This window comes from Macaca nemestrina, chromosome 2 (genome assembly GCF_043159975.1).
Source record: "Macaca nemestrina isolate mMacNem1 chromosome 2, mMacNem.hap1, whole genome shotgun sequence".
Taxonomy (NCBI): domain Eukaryota; kingdom Metazoa; phylum Chordata; class Mammalia; order Primates; family Cercopithecidae; genus Macaca; species Macaca nemestrina.
This window is the reverse complement of record NC_092126.1, coordinates 63513927-63532644: the sequence shown is the minus strand read 5'-3', so window position 1 is coordinate 63532644 and position 18718 is coordinate 63513927. Positions and strand designations below refer to the sequence as shown.

The window sequence follows — 18718 nt, the reverse complement described above, 5'->3', positions numbered from 1 at the left end:
TTTTCTAAGAGAAGTCTCTTTCAGATTTTTAACCTGGAATGTAAGAAAACAAGGCTTTAAGAAATCAGGAGAATCTGAAAATACACACTGACGGCAGTGGCACAGGCCCTAATCTTTCTTTTCTGCCCTCCTTGTTTCCATCTGATTTCCTGGTTACCCCACACAACGTCTCTCCACACTTATTTCTAGGCTGTACTTCTCAGCCTCTTTCCTCGCAGTAAGAGAGACTCAGGCCAATCACCCCTTTCCCTTTTGCCTTTTTTTCTCTCTTTTCACTCATATTATAGGGGCAAGGACAAAAGTCAGATTTTAGAAGATAATCACAATTTGATAACTGTTCCTCTCTATCTCTTCAAAAGAGGGGCATTTTCCAAAATATACATGAAAATATGCTCAACATCATTAGTTATGAGGAAAATGCAAACTAAAACCACATTGAGATACTGCTTCACACCTTCTACGATGGCTAAAATTAAAAAGATTAGTGAGGATGTGGAACATCTGGAAAACCATTTTGGAAAACAGTTGAGCAGTTTCTTAAGAAGTTAACATACACCTACCACATAATCCAGCCATTCTTCTGCTAGGTATTTACCCAAGAGAAATGAAAGCATGTGTCCATACAAAGGCTTGGACATGAAGGTTCATAGCTAAAAACTCAAACTCCTCAAATGTCCAGTAAGTGAATGAACAAACAAATTTTGATATATATCCATACAATGGGATACTATTCAGTAATAAAAATGAATGAAATATTGATAAGTGGAACAACATGGATGAATCTCCAAATAATTGTGCTGAGAAAAAAAAGGCCAGAAAAAAAGACTACATACTGCATATTTCTATTTATATAAAGTTTTATAAAACGCAAACTATAGTGACAGAAAGTAGATTAATGGTTGCCTAGAGATGAAGGAGAAGGGTAGGAGAATGAAAAAAGATAGGAATTACCAAGGAGCATGAAGAAACTTTTGAGGGTGATGGATATGTTCACTATCTTAATTGTAACAATGGTTTCATGGGTATATACAACACTGATCAAATTGCATATATTAAGCATGTACAGTTTATTATATGTATCATACTTCAGTAAAGATATTTTTAAAAGAATAGCCAGATAAATTGGCAAAATTTGAATACGAACTATGTATTAGATGACCTTATCCCTATATCATAAAGCCACCATGGAGGCTAAGGAGTGAGGACCTCTTTTTGGTAAAGGAGGAACACCAGCCAAGCACTCCCATTGTCATCCTATTTTTGAGAGGAAAGTAAAAACTAGCTGTTTTTTTCTCCACAGAATTCCCTTTTAAGAAACGTTTCCCAAGTATGAGCCTGCCTGTACTGTTTCATGTCTAAATCTGTTTGCATTACATAATCCTTTGGGGATAAACAATTTCTGTCTCTGTGTAGCTCCATGAATCAGAGCAGGCCCTGTGGCCCTAGTATGAAGGTATAGAGAGTTTCTCTGACCACTGTCGAGATCCCATTTCTTTACCCCATGACTTCTACAGCAGCAGACACTCAGGTCTCCCTACATGTTAAAAATATGAGCTTCCTTTCCAAAAATTAGTTGCTGCTTTGTGAGTCTCACTCTTAGACAAATCCTGGCCCAGGCATTTATAAAAACAGGTCAGGCCTGAAGGTACCATATCAGATGCTCAGAAGAGTTCCAGAAAAGTAGGGAAAAGGTCAGAATCCCCAACTGGGGATTGGTCTCTCTTCTCAAATCATTAGAGAATAAAATCCTCCAAGGTTTCAAGCCATGGAGAAGAAAAAAAAAAAAAAAAGCAGATATAAACTTTCTCCATGTATTTAGAATATAAATTACCAGGCTGAGTGCCCATCTCTATATTCCCATCTGGTGTCAAAGCTATGGCTGGCACTTAGATTAAAAATAAAGCATTCAATATGGCATTACAATTATCTTCCTAAAACTGACTATCAAAATATAATCAGAATGAATTAATCTTACTCCCAACTCAAAAGTCACATGTTTATTCTGCTTTGTATCTTTAAAACTTTAAGAGGCTAAATTTCCTCCAACTGATCACGCACAGAAATATTTAATATGCTGTTCTTTGAAAAAAAAAAAAAAATCCGGGCTTGGTGGCTCGTGACCATAATCCCCCATACTTTGAGAGGCCAAGGAGGGCAGACTGCTTGAGCTCAGGAGTTCAAGACCAGCCTGGACAACATGGTGAAACCCCATTTCTACAAAATAAATAAATAAATAAATAAATAAATAAGCCAGGTGTAGTTGTGTGTCAGGAGACTGTGATGGGAGGATCACCTGAGTCTGGGAGGCAGAGACTGCAGTGAGCCGAGATCTCGCCACTGCACTCTAGCCTGGGTGACAGAGTGAGACCTGTCTCAAAAAAAAGAAAAGAAGAGTTCCTGAAAGTTGCCTGAAAATCTCAAAGTATTATTTAATTACTTATTCTATTATTTTATAGAAGGTGTAGTGAAATGGTACCATTCACAATTTATACAAATGCAAAATACTCTTCTATATCATTTAAAACACTATAAAATATATTTTACATGCATATACTTTATTCTTCAGAATAAATTTTAACTTTGGGTATTACACATTTATAATCACATATTACTCTATACAGTAAGATGTGCAAAATCGTGTACACTGTTCTTTATGGGCAATTTGAGGGATCTTTCAAGAGAGATTTTGACTAGATAGGACTTTGTCTTTTATACCAACTCAGGACCTAACCTCACTCAGTATGAGACTCCTCTGCAAGCAGCCACTGCTTCTTTACAGGACAGGTAATAGAAAGTAGGGCAAGGATCTTATGCACAGGAAATCCAAGAAAAAATAAGGATGACCTTCACCAAAATCAGCAGAAGTGCCAGGGCAAGATGGCTCCAGAGCTCCCACTTTTCTGAAACCAGAGGGCAGGATTCCTAAGCATATCTCATTAGGTGTTTCAACCTGCAGAATCGTTATTCTGTGCAGTCAGATATTCTGCCTATTGTTTAGACTAATGCTTTCTAGGTCATTTCCTTCAGATGGATCTAATGATGATACTTTTCTCCAAAGAAAAAACTACAGTATCTGTTCTTCCCGTTATGTAATCAATGCATGCTGGTTTTTACCATTACATCTACATAAGTTCTAGTCCACTCTGTGATTATTAATTCTCTATATTATTATACTTTAAATATCCTTTCTTCTTTGGCCCTACTTTCTACTGGTTTTCATCTTTCATTACATCAGTAAAGAAAATTTACCCCATTATCCATAAACTGAAGGCATTTTTACATTCCCTTTATCTCAAATTTTTTAAATAATCTCAAACACAGGAACATGATAACATCCACTATCATCAGTATCAAAAAACATTGTTCTTTGAGTTCTGGTTAATGAAATGAGGGAGAAAACAAAAACAAAAAAGTACATCTAGAAAGTAGGAGACAAAATTATATTATCTGTAGTCAATATGACGGCATATCTTTAAAAAAAGAAAAAAGAAAGAAAAGAAAAGAAAGTAGAGAGAGAATGAATCACCAGAAATGCTACTAAAGCTAAATAGGAAGTTGAGTCAGTAAGCATTTTTATAAATTGACAATAATCACACCAGAAAACATAATGAAAAGATGGCCTCACTGTAATCAGTTTATAGTAGCCGCAGAAGGATGAGTACTTCATCCTCATACACAGAATTTACTCCAAGTGCACTCATTTGGCCTACCGAAAAGTCTTTTACACTCTTCTCTCACTGTAGCCTAGACCACTGTAAGGTTGTCCCCTCCGAAATGGGTACAAAAAGTCCTACCCTCCCAGGAATCCCCTCTTTGGCCTGGAGTAGACTCGAATATTTTAAAACAAAATAATACAATATCTAATAATTAAAGAACAAAAATCCTACTGAATTTGACCAACAAATTCATTGTCTAAAACAGGAGATAGTGAAGTAAAAATGGATAGCCAACAGAAGAACTACTATAATATTTCCACATTCATCAGCAGCACTAACTATAGTGAATACACAGTTATATATTAGAAAAAATAAAAAACCCACCTTGTCATTCTCCAAACACTCAGACCCCTCCTGATCACTAGTTCACACAGCAGAGAAAAAACCTGAGTTAGAAAACTAATGGCAAAAACTGCAATTACTTTTGCACCAACCTAATACCTACTAGTAGTTTTTTAAGACTTGATGGGACCCTAAAATACCAAATCTATGTCTCAGCTCCAAAATAAAACCATCCCTAAGGCAATCCAAAAATAAGAAGGCTTACTCTTTTCTGAAGTCCTCTAAAGTTTATTTTCCCCCACATCAGTGTTATACACTTTACAGCAACATTCTCCAATGAGGTTGCTAACATGCAGAACAAGCAACATTCTCTAAACCCCCTTCCCACCAGTGCGGCTCACCCAACAACCATTTCCACTTCTCCTTCTTCCTAGCTAATACAATTCTAGTTTCGTTCACCTTTCTAAGTTGTCATGTCCTCCAGAGGCTGGGCTCCCCGTCAGATCCAGAATGAATTATGATGGGTCAAGACTAATCACGCTGATCACATTCCCACGACCAAGTCATTGGTTTAGGCATGAACATGTGATACAACTATGGCCTATAAGATATGAAGAGTACTTTCTAGAGAGGTTTCCTGAAGCTTAAAGAAGAACGAGACAGGTATAATTTCCTGCTCATGTCTCTGGATGTAGTTATACAAAGACAACTGCAGCAGTTCAGAGTATCACATCTTGCAACCATGAGGGAAAACTGAAGAGAATTTCTGAGACACTGAACTAGAGCCTTGAAGTCATTGAGCTGCTAGATCAAAAGCCTCTTTTGGGCCTTTTTGTTATGTGAAATAATAACTGTCTCCAGTGCTTAATCTGCTTCTACTTGAGTTTTCTGTTACTTGCAACCAAAAACTTCCCAATAATGTACCATCTAGGTGGCCAGCTAGAACCCACTCCACCTGTAGCATAAGTCTCTGACAACAGAGACTTATGATAGACAAAACTAACCGATCTGTAAGAGGACATTTCCTTATTGCCAGACTAGCTCTTTACAAACAGAAGCCACTACTGATTACCTAGAAACTATTCTGTCTTTGGTAGAAATTACATTGAATTTCCCTTTTTTGGAGATGAGTACTTCTCACATAAATTTAATGTTAATATTTAATTTGAGGGGAAGATAAAAAATTATTAATATCATAGTTTTACCAGTTTTAAAATGGTAACAACTTAATCTTTATCTCTCTCTGATGAAGCCAGACTAGAAGAAATAGTCTTAAACCAGAGGGACCTAGTTCACATATAGAGATGAATTTCTTAAGAGAAAGGATTACAGTGAAAAAAATTCTCCAGGGAAAATGTGGAATCTCCTTGATGAAAGTCTTTAAAAATAGATATTTCATGTAGCTGTGAAGCCTTAGGCACTATATTTGGATTACATGACAATTCAAAAATCCCTGCCAGACCTATCTAGAGAGAAAACTCAGAAAGACAAATTTAGAAAAACATGTAAGTGCTAAAATAAAACAGAAGTAAAAACTTCTTAATCTCAAACTCTGGAACATATCTATCATATAACTACGTAAACCAGCTGTTATAGAAAATGCACTTCATTATCTATGGAGCAAAAAGATAAACACTCTGATCAAAGATCCTACTATGTCTCAATTTCCATAAAATCCTGACAGTGTCATTAAGAGACTTATTTGGCCAGAAAATATCCAGTGACTAATTTAACTGAAAATTAATTCATTTAATTAAAAACGATAAATGAAAGCACTTACTAGATTAAAAAGAAATTGTATACACTTATCAGAATAAAACAGTTTCTGCCCTATTGCAATCTCATAACTAAGAGAATAAATTTTTATGCCATATTTTAGATTAAAAACTTTGCTGTTCAAGAGTAGTGCTGAATATAAACCCTCTTCTTAAAAATACAATTTGAAATATTTAAGATTTACTGCTATAGGGCATTAAATCACCACTCATATTTATAATGACCAAAATTTGCAATATTAATGTTGAAAAGCAAATGCAAATAAGAGTTTACTACTCCAGAGAAGTCACAAGGTTTACTGACATGCAATAGACAACTGGTCTTTGATTTAGAAACTAAGACACACAGGCTGGGTGCAGTGGCTCACACCTGTAATCCCAGCACTTTGGGAGGCCAAGGCGAGTGGATCATCTGAGCTCAGGAGTTCAAGATCAGCCTCGGTAACATGGCAAAACCTCATCTCTACCAAAAATACAAAAAATCAGCCAAGCATGGTGGCACACACCTGTAGTCCCAGCTACTTGGGAGGCTGAGGTGGGAGGATCACTTGAGCCTGGGAGGTGGAGTTTGCAGTGAACCGAGATGGTGCCACTACACTCCAGCCTGGGTGACAGAGTGAGACCCTAGACCAAAAAAAAAAAAAAAAAAAAAAAAAAAGAAAGAAAGAAAAAGAAAAGAGAAGAAAAAGAAACAAACTAAGACACAAAGATCATGATCTGGTTAACTGCTCATACAAGAGCAGGACATGGAGGGCACTAATGGTATGGTAAAAAGTCTGTGAGTCTCAGAAATACAGCCTACTGCTATGGTGCCTTTAGCTTCTGTACAAACTAGAAAAGTTTCCAAGTTATTGTAGACCCACAGATGTCTAGCTTGGGGAGCAGACAGTTCTGCACACATTAGAAAATAATGTCTCTCCACCTAGTATCACTGTACAGTGTACATCTTGCACTATGATATGCAATGGCCCCAAACTTGCCTTCAGGAGCCTCACGCCCAGTGGCAGACAGGAATTCTCTTGTCTTCTAGGAATGGAAGAAAGTAGGTTAAGTCTCAATCTTAACAGACTCAAGTATCAAGCCCCTCCTTAATTCCAGAAAAGTTGGAAGCAGCTAAGGTTCCATTAAATTAGGCCCTATTCTCAAGAAACAGAGAAAGAGAAGGGGAAAAAAAAAACTCCAGAGAAATCAAGTGATCAAGGCTTGTAGCTTCTTTTATTTCAGAAGTAAAATATCATTTTGTATTAGTCCATTCTAACGCTGCTATGAAGAAATACCTGAGACTGGGTAATTTATAAAGAAAAGAGACTTAATGGACTCACAGTTCCACATGACTGGGGAGGCCTCAGGAAACTTACAATCATGGTGGAAATCACCTCTTCACAGAGTGGCAGGAGAGAGAATGAGAAGTGCAAAGAGGGGAAAAGCCTCATATAAAACCATCAGATCTCTTGAGAACACTATCATGAGAAAGCAAGGGGGTCTAATGATCTAATGATCTAATCCCCATATCTAATGATCTAATCCCCCCAACCCCCTCTTCACCTCCTACTAGGTCCCTCCCTCAACACACGAAAATTACAATACAAGGTGAGATTTCGGTGGGGACCCAGACCCAGACCATATCACATGTCTTCACTTTTTAAGCAGTTTTTCATAGCATAGACTTCAACTTTATTGAAAGTATATTAGTTTATCAATATGCATGATTTTTACCTACATAAATATTAATAAAAATGCTCTGTACTTTACAAAGGAGGGCCTAGAATTACAAAACAAAGCTATAAAAGGGATTATCATTACATTAACTATTTTGAAAAGAATGGTTTCTTTTGTTTGTTTAAATTTTGACTTTGAAGATTTCTATTAAAAACAGATTATAACTAGCTATAGCCAAAGCTTGGCTTGACTTACGGTTGGCTAAGAAAATAATGTATTAAGTAGCCTTCTAGAATGAAAACACAGAATTAGCATCCACTCAAACTAAACATACCAACTCAGTATTATAAACAAATGAGAAAATGATATTTGCTGTTTAAAATTAACAATATATGTAATAGGAAGCTGTTTTGATCCTGAAAAAGAAAAAAAAAAGTCAAAGCTTGAATATAAAGAAAAATTATGCAAACACATCCACACTCCTACATATTGATCCTAAAGTCAAGCCTTTGGTACTTTGAAGTAAAATAAAACATAAATCATTTTTGTTTATTGTGACTGGTTATGCTAATACCACTATAATTTCTATGAAAGCCTTTCATGAGCCAACAGGCAAAAATATTGCAGATTTTCTGTAGTGGGATAGAGATTCTGCCAGCAAAGAAGCAGGGTTGATGAGAACAGATGTTTGAATGTGAAGCATCACCTGCTCTGACTTCTGACCCCAGTCTTTTTTAACTACAGGACTTTTCTAGGTAATTACAAGATCAACCTACCAAGGTTAGCAGCGTAGGGTTTTCAAAAACACCACCATCTGTCACAGTCATATGAGAAAACCAAAGTCCCACTAAGCAAATCGAGAAGACTAGGCAGTGTCCACATAACAATGTTATCAGCAGTTCATTGACCAAATTAGGAGCTCTGTAGGGCATCAACCAAAAACTGATGGTACAGGCTTTGGAGGCAGGGAGCTTTTAAGTCTGAATCGCAGTTTCAGACCCTAGTTTCACCACCCACAAGCTGTGAGAGACCATGGGCAAATTACTTAACCTCTCAGTGCCTTAATTTCTACACCTACAAAATGGGGGATAATATAGTACCTACCTCATAAACTCTTATCAGAATTAAAATTAGATAACACATATAAAGTACTTTATAAATACTGCCTGGCATATTATACATACTCAATAAATGTCAGCAATTATTATTACCATCAGTAATGGTGGCTTCTCCTTTACTCCTTTGATCCAGAAATCCCACTTCTGGAAACCCACCCTAGAGAAATAATCCAAACTACAGTAGAAGCACAAAAAGATTTATTACAATGGTATTTACAATGGTAAGAAGTTAGAGAAGCCTAAGTGTATACCAATAAGGAAGCAGTTGAGTAATTTCTCAAATATCTACTTAATAAAATATTGCTCTATCACTAAAAAACATATTCAAAACATAAATGTAAAGAATTAAAACAGGCAGGGCGCGATGGCACATGCCTGTAATCCCAGCACTTTGGGAGGCTGAGGGGGGCGGATTGCCTGAGGTCAGGAGTTCATGACCAGCTTGGCCAACATGGTGAAACCCTGTCTCTATTAAAAAATACAAAAATTAGCTGGGCATGGTGGCGGGTGCCTGCAATCCCAGCTACTTGGGAGGCTGAGACAGGAGAATCACTTGAACCCAGGAGACAGAGGTTACAGTGAGCCTAGATCGCGCCATTGCACTCCAGCCTGGGACAGAACGAGACACCGTCTTAAAAAAAAAAAAAAAAAAAGAGAGAGAGACAGAATTAAAATAAATAAAAAAACAAATCAAATATAAAGCATTATAGGGCAAAATGACAGTATGTTTATAGAATTATACAAAGAAAAACAACAAGATTTAAATCTACATATGTATATTTTTATAATTATGTAAAATTATATTTAAAATGCATACTGTTTTTAAAAAGGTGAAGCTGGGCACAGTGGCACATGCCTATAGTCCCAGCTATTCAGGAGGCTGAGGCAAGAGGATCATGTGAGTCCAGGAGTTTGTGGCTATAGTAAGCTATGATCGTGCTACTGCAATCCAGCCTCAGCAACAAAGCCAGATCCTGTCCACCCACCCGCCAAAAAAGAAACAAACAAACAAACAAAAAGACCAGCAAGCAATACACCAAAAATGTAACAGTAGAAGTGACAGGGTAATAAGATTTGAAGGAATATTTCTTGTTTTCTGGATCTATCATGGAGTCATATTATTTTTATAATTTTAAAATTAGTTTACTTTAAAATATATTTGACTTGCTGTAGATTTATTTTAACATTCATTAAGTAGAATTACTAAAATGGTAACAAAAGTTATGGAAACCCTGACATCAGTCTTACCACCTCAAGAGTTATCCACTCCCATCACATCCTCTCCCTCTCTTTCAACAATGGCCCACACTCCTGGGGTTTCATCTTCACAGCTCTGTCTCAAGCTTCCCAATTGACCCTCTCCCCTCATACTTCTTTCTTGTTAGTTCACATCAATCCTCCATATAGTTTAGAGGAGCAGGATTACTAAAGCATGGACTTTGTGCCATTCCTATACAGTAGCTCTCCAATATATACAGAATATGGCCCAGGCTCCTCGGCACGGCTTCAATAATAGTGCTAACAGTAGTTCCAGCAGCATCTCCCACTCTCCTCACCTGTGTGTATCCCAAACCCCAGGCTATGGCTCTTCAACAGGGGGACCTAGCATACTGGTATATTTTTGTCATTGTAAGTTATGTCACAAGCAATTTGTTATCCATAATGGTTCAAGTACCTTAGTTGTGAATTATTTATTTTTTTAAACTACCTAGAAAAACATCAGTTTTATTCCTATAATCTCTTCCCATTTACCTGTATTAAAAATGAGGATGGAATTTATGCTGAAACATTGCCCGTAACTCTGTGTTTCCCATGGAGGCATGATACAAATAAAATCTTCTGTCACATGAGTCACAGTGGAAAGGGATCCTCCAAACCAGAGCTGCTCACGAAGTAGCATCACTGTAAAGTGCTCTCCACCTGCAAAGGGAGCAAGCAGGCTGCCTTGCTTCAAATTATGGCTGGCAATTAAATTTTAAAAGCCACCTTTTCTCCTCATAAAAAAGCAAGGAAAGGAGGATAGAGGAACTCTAGAGACAACCAGAGACTAGGAGATAAATCTTTTTAGAATCATTCTCCTCCATCAAGATGGAGACAGTATCTCAGCAGGTTAAAGGCCAAGAATTTCATTTTCCACTCCCGGTGCTGATATAAAGTTTCTTTTTCAAATAAATATACTTAACATTAAAAAACAGTTAATTTAAAAATAATGTTAAGTATATCAAAACACAAAGCGTACTTGAATATGGAAAAAAATAATGAATGAGCTTCTAGAATGATTACCGTTGGGGAAAGCCTACTCCTGACAAATAAGACTACCTGCCTTCTTCCAATGGTACCTGCATTTTATTTCCTCTGTACCATTTCCATATTTTTCCCTCAACCTCTAATGTCATCTTCCCCTCCTTCCTCCACCCAATCGCTGTCTACAGAAATGCTAGGACACAACTAAATGTCAGTTCCTCTTCAAAATTATCCAAAATTCTCCAAGCTCCTTCAGTCAGGCCATCGCACACTTGTAGGTGGCAGGCATCTTGTAACTCTGCTATTTTTTAAAAAATGCTCATCTCTCCAAGTAGACAGAATGCTCCCTGAGGGTACAGAATGCAAGTCATTTTTAGACATCACACAGAGCATAACACTGCTTTTCACAGGTGCCAGACTATACAGAAAATGTTGGCTTAATTGAACCGAATTTCTTAACAACCTGTTCAGAAGATGCAGCAAGGTCAGCACTCAGGTTCCTACATTCCCGTACAAAAAGGTCTTCAAGTACAGGCATAGGAAAGAGAGTTTCATTGAAAAAAAAATTTTTTTTACAGAAACTTTAATGTGCCACATTAAACCAAAATAATCAGAATCTTCTCTTAAACCATAAGGCACTTAGCCACACAAAATCCCTAGGCCTCTTGTACATCATAATGTGAAAGTCGAATATTTACTAACAGCAGCTATAATGTCTGAAAAGCAGATCATTCACTGTGCCACTCATTATTTATTTATTCAGATGTGTATCTTATTTCAGAAGAATCTAATGAAACTTACATAAATACATATAATACAAGCTAAAATGACATATCTAAGAGAAGAGAAAAATGGTGATATGGTTTGGCTGTGTCCCCACCCAAATCTCATCTTGAATTCACACGTGCTGTGGGAGGGACTGGGTGAGAGGTAATTTGAAACATGGGGGCAGGTCTTTCCCACACTGTTCTCATGATAGTGAATAAGTCTCACAGATCTGATGATTATATAAGGGGAAGTTTCCCTCCACAAGCCCTCTTCTTCTCCTGTCTGCCACTATGTGAGGCCTTTCACCTTCCACCATGACTCTGAGGCTTTCCCAGCCACGTGGAATCGTAAGTCCATTAAACCTCTTTCTTTTGTAAATTGCCCAGCCTCAGGTATGTCTTTATCAGCAGTGTGAAAACAGGCTAATACAAATGAGATAAAGGAAAATTGAGTGTAGGAAAGATAAGCTTTCCTAGGAGTGAGGTTCACGTACCAGATGAATGTATTCCATAAAAGTCTGCACATTCGCTAGAGGTAGGTCAGAGGTTTGGCTCTTAATACTTGTAGCAGCCAACAAACCCAGGATGGCCCAATCAGTTACACAATTCAGCCTCCTTAAGATAAATAGGTAATAGAGTAATGTTTCTCCCTCAGTCCTCATTAAAATGATACTATATAATATAACAAATGATTTTTCAACAACATTCTTGCAGTTGATTTCTCAGAGCTGAGGAGACTATTCCTCCAAACAACCCTCATAGGCAAATGACAGCAAACAATTCAATAAAAGCAAATGATGGAGAGGAAAGCAGGAGGGCCAGGCAAGGGGTTCAGATACACAGTTTCTTGCAGATCTAAATGTATCAAAACCAGATTTTATTCTATCTAGACTAACCTGAAATCCAGAGGCTTCATGTATCCACTTGTCTCTGAAACTACAAAGAAAATTTGATATGCATGTCCTTTTTTCTGGGGAATATGTCTGTAGTTTCATAACATTCTCAAAGAGCAGCATGACTCAAGAAAAGTTAAGAACCACTGATCCAAAGAATCAGACTATATATATATATATTCTTCAGGCAACCCTCCATAAGCAGTTTATTTTCTGAGCTTCTGAGAAGTGCTGAGCCTCAAGACTGCAGTCCCTGGCAAGCGCCTGAAGTATGGCTTCTCCCTCATGCAAAATGTAGAACTCTAGGCTTTAACCACTGGCCAAGCTGTGTGTCAATTGTCAAGATACATAAGACCTTTAATAAAGTAATGCTCATGAACATATGGAGCACATAACAACTATTCTTCTAGCTAGGCTTCACCCATAAACATTGATAGAGGTGCCAAAGGATTTAGTGATACTTCTTCTAGATAGTATTAAAAAAATAAAAAACAACAACAACAAAACACCTTTTGCCTGTAAATAAAAATTACAAGTAAACATAAAAACAATGATTTTCCTAGATAAAAATCATTTTTATCTTAAAATAATCTTTCTACATCAATTTACATAACGAGCTCCTTTTTACCTTTTTGTTGTTTTGATCTTGTTATATAAGAAAACAATCACCGCCATACCTTTAGACACATACACACACAGTGAACCATCCACACACAGTATCATGGTTAGAATCAAGGGAGGAAGCTGGCCTGTAGGACCACTGAGATAAGGCTCTTTAAAATCTCATCCATCTAGAAGAAGACACAGCCCTACAGAGTCTGGTCCTCAGCATAAAAAGTCCAGAGACATATCTTTGCCAAAGAATCCACAGTTAAATATGCTCAAGAGGAACTACCTCATGGTAACCCAAATCTATAAGAGGCTGAAGTACAAATCAGAATACCAACTTACTAATTAATCATAGAGAATATTCCTTTTGACTGTAAGAAAATTTACACCTGAAGCCACGACACAGTTTTCTCAAATATCTGGATAACTGAAATCCTGAATTAGTAATCAGAAGTCCACTGAAAGTTAGAACCTTGAGATATAGAGAGTTTGGGAGATACCTAATAAATTATCCTTGCACTACATACATCTTCATAGTGATCAAAGCTGTGGCTCGCACGGGAAGAGTCTCTCTCCCTTGAATATTGCTGCCCCAGCACTGCAGACTTCTTGTCTTCTTGGCCTTTCCTCTTCCATATCCTTCTCTCCATTAGGTACTTCTCTAGACAGGGTATAATACAACTGATGAAGACACACCTTACACACATTATTATCCCTATTTTCTAGATAATAAACTCCCAGATAAAGTTGTTTTAGCAACTTGTCCAATGTTGCAACTACTATAAAGCAGAGCACAGATTCAAAGTCAGATCTCAAGTCAAAACCTATGCTTCTAATCTTAAAGTAAACAATATCTTCAAGGTGTTTTTTCCTGGGCCTTCCTACCTCCCAATCTGATTTAAATGTCCCTCCTCTGTGTTACCATAACACTCTAAGTGTACCATGACTATAATTTTTGGTATAGAGGTCTATCTCTCTCATTTGACTGAAACTTTTTGAGGATAGGGGTTATATTTCATTCACCCTTGTATCCCCAGGGCACCATCTATCTAGGTAAATATTCAAGCCAATTTGTCCAGTGGTTTCATATGGAGATCAACAAACTGAAGGCCTTGAACTAGCCACATAGCCTTAGGAAGGTCACAACTTCTCCAGCTATCAGCATCTCAGCTTAAAAGAAAAAAAAAAGGTGGGGGATGAAATTAATATACACAGATGAAATGGATATAGAAGGATATACAAGGTAATGTCTCCTCTGCATCTAAAGAGCACTACAATTATAGATGGGCCCTAGTTTTTGATGGCCTACCTTATTAGTGTGAGTTATTAGAAATAAAATTAAACTCCTCATTTATCTTCTGTACCATTCTAGAGACAGAATATACATAAATAATAGAAAGTTCAGAAAAAGCTTCCTCTTTTGTGACAGGAGCTAACATCATCTATACTAAAATCAAACAGTGGCACCCTCCTCTGGTGAATGTTAAAGGAGCTAAACAACACACAAGAATTCGATGGTAGGATTTTGAATGATTATACATAAAGAAAAAGCAAGAGAGAAACTACCTAATATTATCCATCACCGTTATACTCCCAATAGCAACTAAGTAACTCCTGTTGTAGCACTCCCCTTATTTTGCCCTAAAACAAAGCCAAAATGAACTAACTGGCTACATACGGTAAGAGATTGTGAACAGAACAAGTATTCTATTTAAGAGTACTGATAATATCAATTATTTTGCAAACAGTATGCTTTTTAATGTAAGGCACAAAGAAAAGTATTTCGTGGTTTGGCTAACAATGATCATCTTTTCATTTGTTGTTAAAAAATTTAATGACAAGCCACATACGTGTAAAATACTTTTAGTAAAATGAAAGCATTTATCGTGTCCCTTTTCTGGAGGGAACCTTTACCACAAGATAGTACTAGAAAATTTTCAACCTGAAAAGTGTTTTGGTCTGCACATTTCAGGTTTTACAGTATCAACTTAAAAGAAAAAAAATTTAAATCACCCAATCACTTACACTTTTTTAACCCAAGGCTAAAATTATGCCAATGCATCACACCCAGACAACCACAACTCAAAATTTCACCACATTACTATTACAACCAAATCTTTAATAAAATTAAAACTGTGCTTTCTAAGACCAGAAGCAGATTATTACCAGCCACCAATTTTAATATAAAAATATATAATAAATATAAGCTTATTAAATGATTTACAAAGGAAGGAATCACAGCTTCCTTCACCCTCACTGAATTTAGGCACAAAAAAATGAAAATACAGATAGTCTACTTCAAGCCAAGAAGACAAATCAGCCGTTATACTGGCAACTTTGTCATTATGGCATGTTTTTGCCCATGTACACAGCCTCTTTTCCCTCAATTAATTTTACATCTTTCACTTACTCTGTGACCAAGGGGAGGGGATCCCAACATTACCCAAGAGGTTACAAATTTACAACCAGTGAGAAACTTGCATTCTGAAAAAACAGAATATAAAAAAAGCTAGGGTGGATGGAAAATGGCAAAAACTGATTTCAGTTCTACCAAATGAGTTTTCCCACTAAGTTTGTCATTCTTAATAAAGTTGGTTCCACAAGGCAGGTAGGCACAGTAGCATGAAAAGATTAGCAGAGTGGTGGGTGAGGAATGCAGATGAGATATCCAGTTGAAAGCTTTCTCAATGTTTACCCAAAACAAAGGCCAAAGAACAAGCAAATGCTTGAAAAAGAATGGCAGTCCCTGCAGTTCCCTACAGCCTACCCAGAGATCAGAGGGCAGAGAAGAAAGTTGGGGGAAAACTTGTATGGGAGTTCAGGGGAAGGGTGTAATCAAAAACAGGAAGGGGTTAAGAATAAGAAAAGTATGCCGCCAAAAGGGAAAACAAAGAGTATGCGGCAAAGAACCCGTTACAAACTGCCAAATTGAGAGATGGGGTGATTGGTCCAGTGTTCTTTGGAGCATGGCGCTAGAGCCACATTAGCCTCTCACTTTGCCTGGGCCAATGCGCAACGATCAGAGCCAACCCTTGCCTAACCTCCAGGAAATCTGGGCCTCAGCGCACAACCCGGGTGCTGCTGAAATGTGGGAGAGGGAACTGAACCGGCCTCTAGCTATCTCCTGTTTCCAGATGAACCACAAACAAAGGAATCTAGAAGCAGGGCGACTTCTGCACCCCCAAGCCCGCCAGGGCGCAAGGGTGAGGTCAAGGCACCGCCTCCTTTGCGGGCATAGCCACCTCTGCAAAGGCCAGAGACATCTAGGTCCTGCTCTGAGATCCTGGTAAAAACAAGCGGCCAGCGAGGCGCTCCTGTCAATTGGCCCGATTGCACTTGTAAAGTTGATAGAGTTGGAAAGAAGCGCAGAGCAGCCCCTCGGATTCCTCCCTAGAGTGAAGGCGATGGGAAGGAGTCACAGCTTCCTTCACCCTCAATGAGCTCGCTCTGCAGGTATAGTCTCTTTTCCTAATGAAGCATAAAAGATGTTGTCTTCCTTCTCTGTGCCTAGTTCAACTCAAACCCTAGAACAAGGGCACTGGGGTCTGGGACCAAAGTTCACTGGAGATACCATTAATTCTCCTTGCTAAGCTAGCACAGTGTTTGCTGGGTTCCAGCCTTGGGAACCTCGTATTAAGTAGCAACAAATATGCTGCGGATGACTCTCCTTTCCCTAAAGTGGACCCTCAGCCCCAAGAAGTCTGGATCGAGCAGTGCTTTTGGCAACTTGAGCCGCATTTGTCCAGCCAGGTACCATGGTGTCATCACCACGCCCCTCGCACCCAGATCCTCTCACGCTGCGCACACGCTGTCCTGTTTATACACACACACACACACACAGACACGCGCGCGCGCACACACGCACACGATATATACACAGACACAAATACAAAGCCCCGGGTAGCTCCTACCTCTCCCCCGTGCCCGTCGAAGATCCCGAAGATGGACGGGTGCGTCTTGTTGGCCAGATCCGTGAGAACTTCGAAGCGGTCCTCCATGTGGTCTCTTCGGCCCTGGATGGAATACACCGCCACGTTGTGGCTCTTGAACTCCCAGGTCTTGGAAAATTCGGCCTCCAGCACATCAAGCCCCCCGAGTCGATCGTTCTGCATGATCTCGGCTACCTTGCCCTTCACCATTTTCACAGCGTCCCGGCTGGACTTCACGATGGTCTTCACCTCGTCAGTGTGGAAGAAGTAACTCCACAGAGCCAAGCTGATGCACAGCAGGAAAAGCGTCTCGGGTCTCAGCAAGAAGTAGCGCATGATGCGACCCAGCAGAGACAGCAAAGTCATTGTATCCTCTATCATTTATTATCGCTAGAGCCTCAACCACCACCAGCGACGCGCGCCCCGAAGGCTCGCCGGGTCCGGGAGCACTGCGGGGACAGCCAGCCGGGAGGGAGGTGGAGCAGTGCCCGAGGGTGGGGGCGAGGCTCGCGGAACCCAGCCGGAGGCAGCCGAGCAGGCGGCTCCGAGCGGGCAGCGCGAGCACAGGCAGCTTCCCTTTTGTCTCCCCGCCTCGGCGGCCCGGAGGCCCGTCCCTGCCGCCCGCGCCGCCTCCCCTCCTCAGCCCCTTTGTGAGACAGCGGCGGCAGCGGTAGCAGCAGCCGCCGCAGCAGCAGCCGCGGATGCCCCGATTGGGCAAGAGGAATCAAGTTAAAGTTGCGCCGGGCGGGTCTGCCGCGGTGAGCGGGAGAGTTCAGGGGCGCCAGCGCCCGCGCGGTCCCTCCGGGGGTGCCCCTCGAGATTCCCGGGAGCGATCAGCAGGTGAGGCGCAGGGCTCCACAGCCCGGCGGACAAGGGATGCAGGTCCCCTCGGTCGCCGCCGCAGGGGAGCGCGGAGATGGCCGAACGTTCCAATTCCTTCACACACCCCCTGGGGCCCCAGAGAATAAAAGTTTTGCGGATGCCTGGGCAGAGGCAGGGGTACGCAGAGCCCGGCGACGCGGCACGATCAGTACTGAGCCGCAGGCGGCCAGCTGGGCTCTGCCTGCCTCTCCCCAGGCACCTCCCAGCTCGGCTCGGCTCGGCTTGGCTCGGCTCCGCTCGGCTCGGCTCGGCTCGGCTCGGCTCGGTGCCGCTTCACTCGCGCGCTCCCTCCTCGCGTCCCGGCTCGCGCGCGCTCCGCCCCGCGCGCGCTCACCCCGCCCCGTCCCGCCCCTTAAGTCGGGACTCAACACTCGGAGGTGTTCCCACCGAGCTGTCAGAGGCTGAGCAAGTTCCGCGGCCGCCGGTGCGCGCTCGCAGCCCCAGGCGGTCCAGGCCAGCCAAGGGGGAGAAAAGAGGGAGGTCAGCTATCTAGCTCTTGCGAATGGTTGTTCCTTCCCCCTGTGCCGGCTCCTAAGACAAGCTAATACTGACCCTGGTAGTCTTAGCGTTGGTTTTCCAGGAGCTACTGCTGCTCACTGGGAAGCCGAGAGTTGCACGTGAGCGTTCCCCCCTTCGGCGGCAGCACTGTAGTGCGGTCCCCTCTTCGCCAGGCATAAGGCAAGCGAGAAGGGACGCACTTCTCTCGGCTTGCAAAGCGATAGGGAGACGACCTGGCCGCTGGCCGCGGTCTCGGCGTTCAGCAACAGAGGCCTTCCCGGCTCTCTCAAGAGTCGGGGAGCTAGCCTGGGTCTAGCGACCTTCTTCCTCCCGAAAACAGCAGAAA

The 18718-nt window shown here is 40.6% G+C and overlaps 1 protein-coding gene across 4 annotated transcripts in view; it reads right to left on the bottom strand.

Annotated features, from left to right (window-relative positions):
• Positions 1 to 17528, bottom strand: part of LOC105488522 (protein phosphatase, Mg2+/Mn2+ dependent 1L) — a 295514-nt gene extending 277986 nt beyond the window's left edge. For 2 of the 4 annotated variants that reach the window (XM_024794975.2, XM_071091191.1), the window contains exon 1: positions 16975 to 17094. Coding sequence is in view for 2 of the 4 variants with exons in the window: in XM_011752698.3 (XP_011751000.1) it covers positions 16975 to 17373 (399 nt within the window). In the remaining 2 variants the exon portion in view is untranslated. Of the gene's footprint in view, positions 1 to 12457; positions 16906 to 16974 lie in introns of those variants that run through there. The other 2 variants (XM_011752698.3, XM_024794974.2) reach the window with 2 other exon arrangements.
• Between the last annotated feature and the right edge of the window lie 1190 nt (positions 17529 to 18718).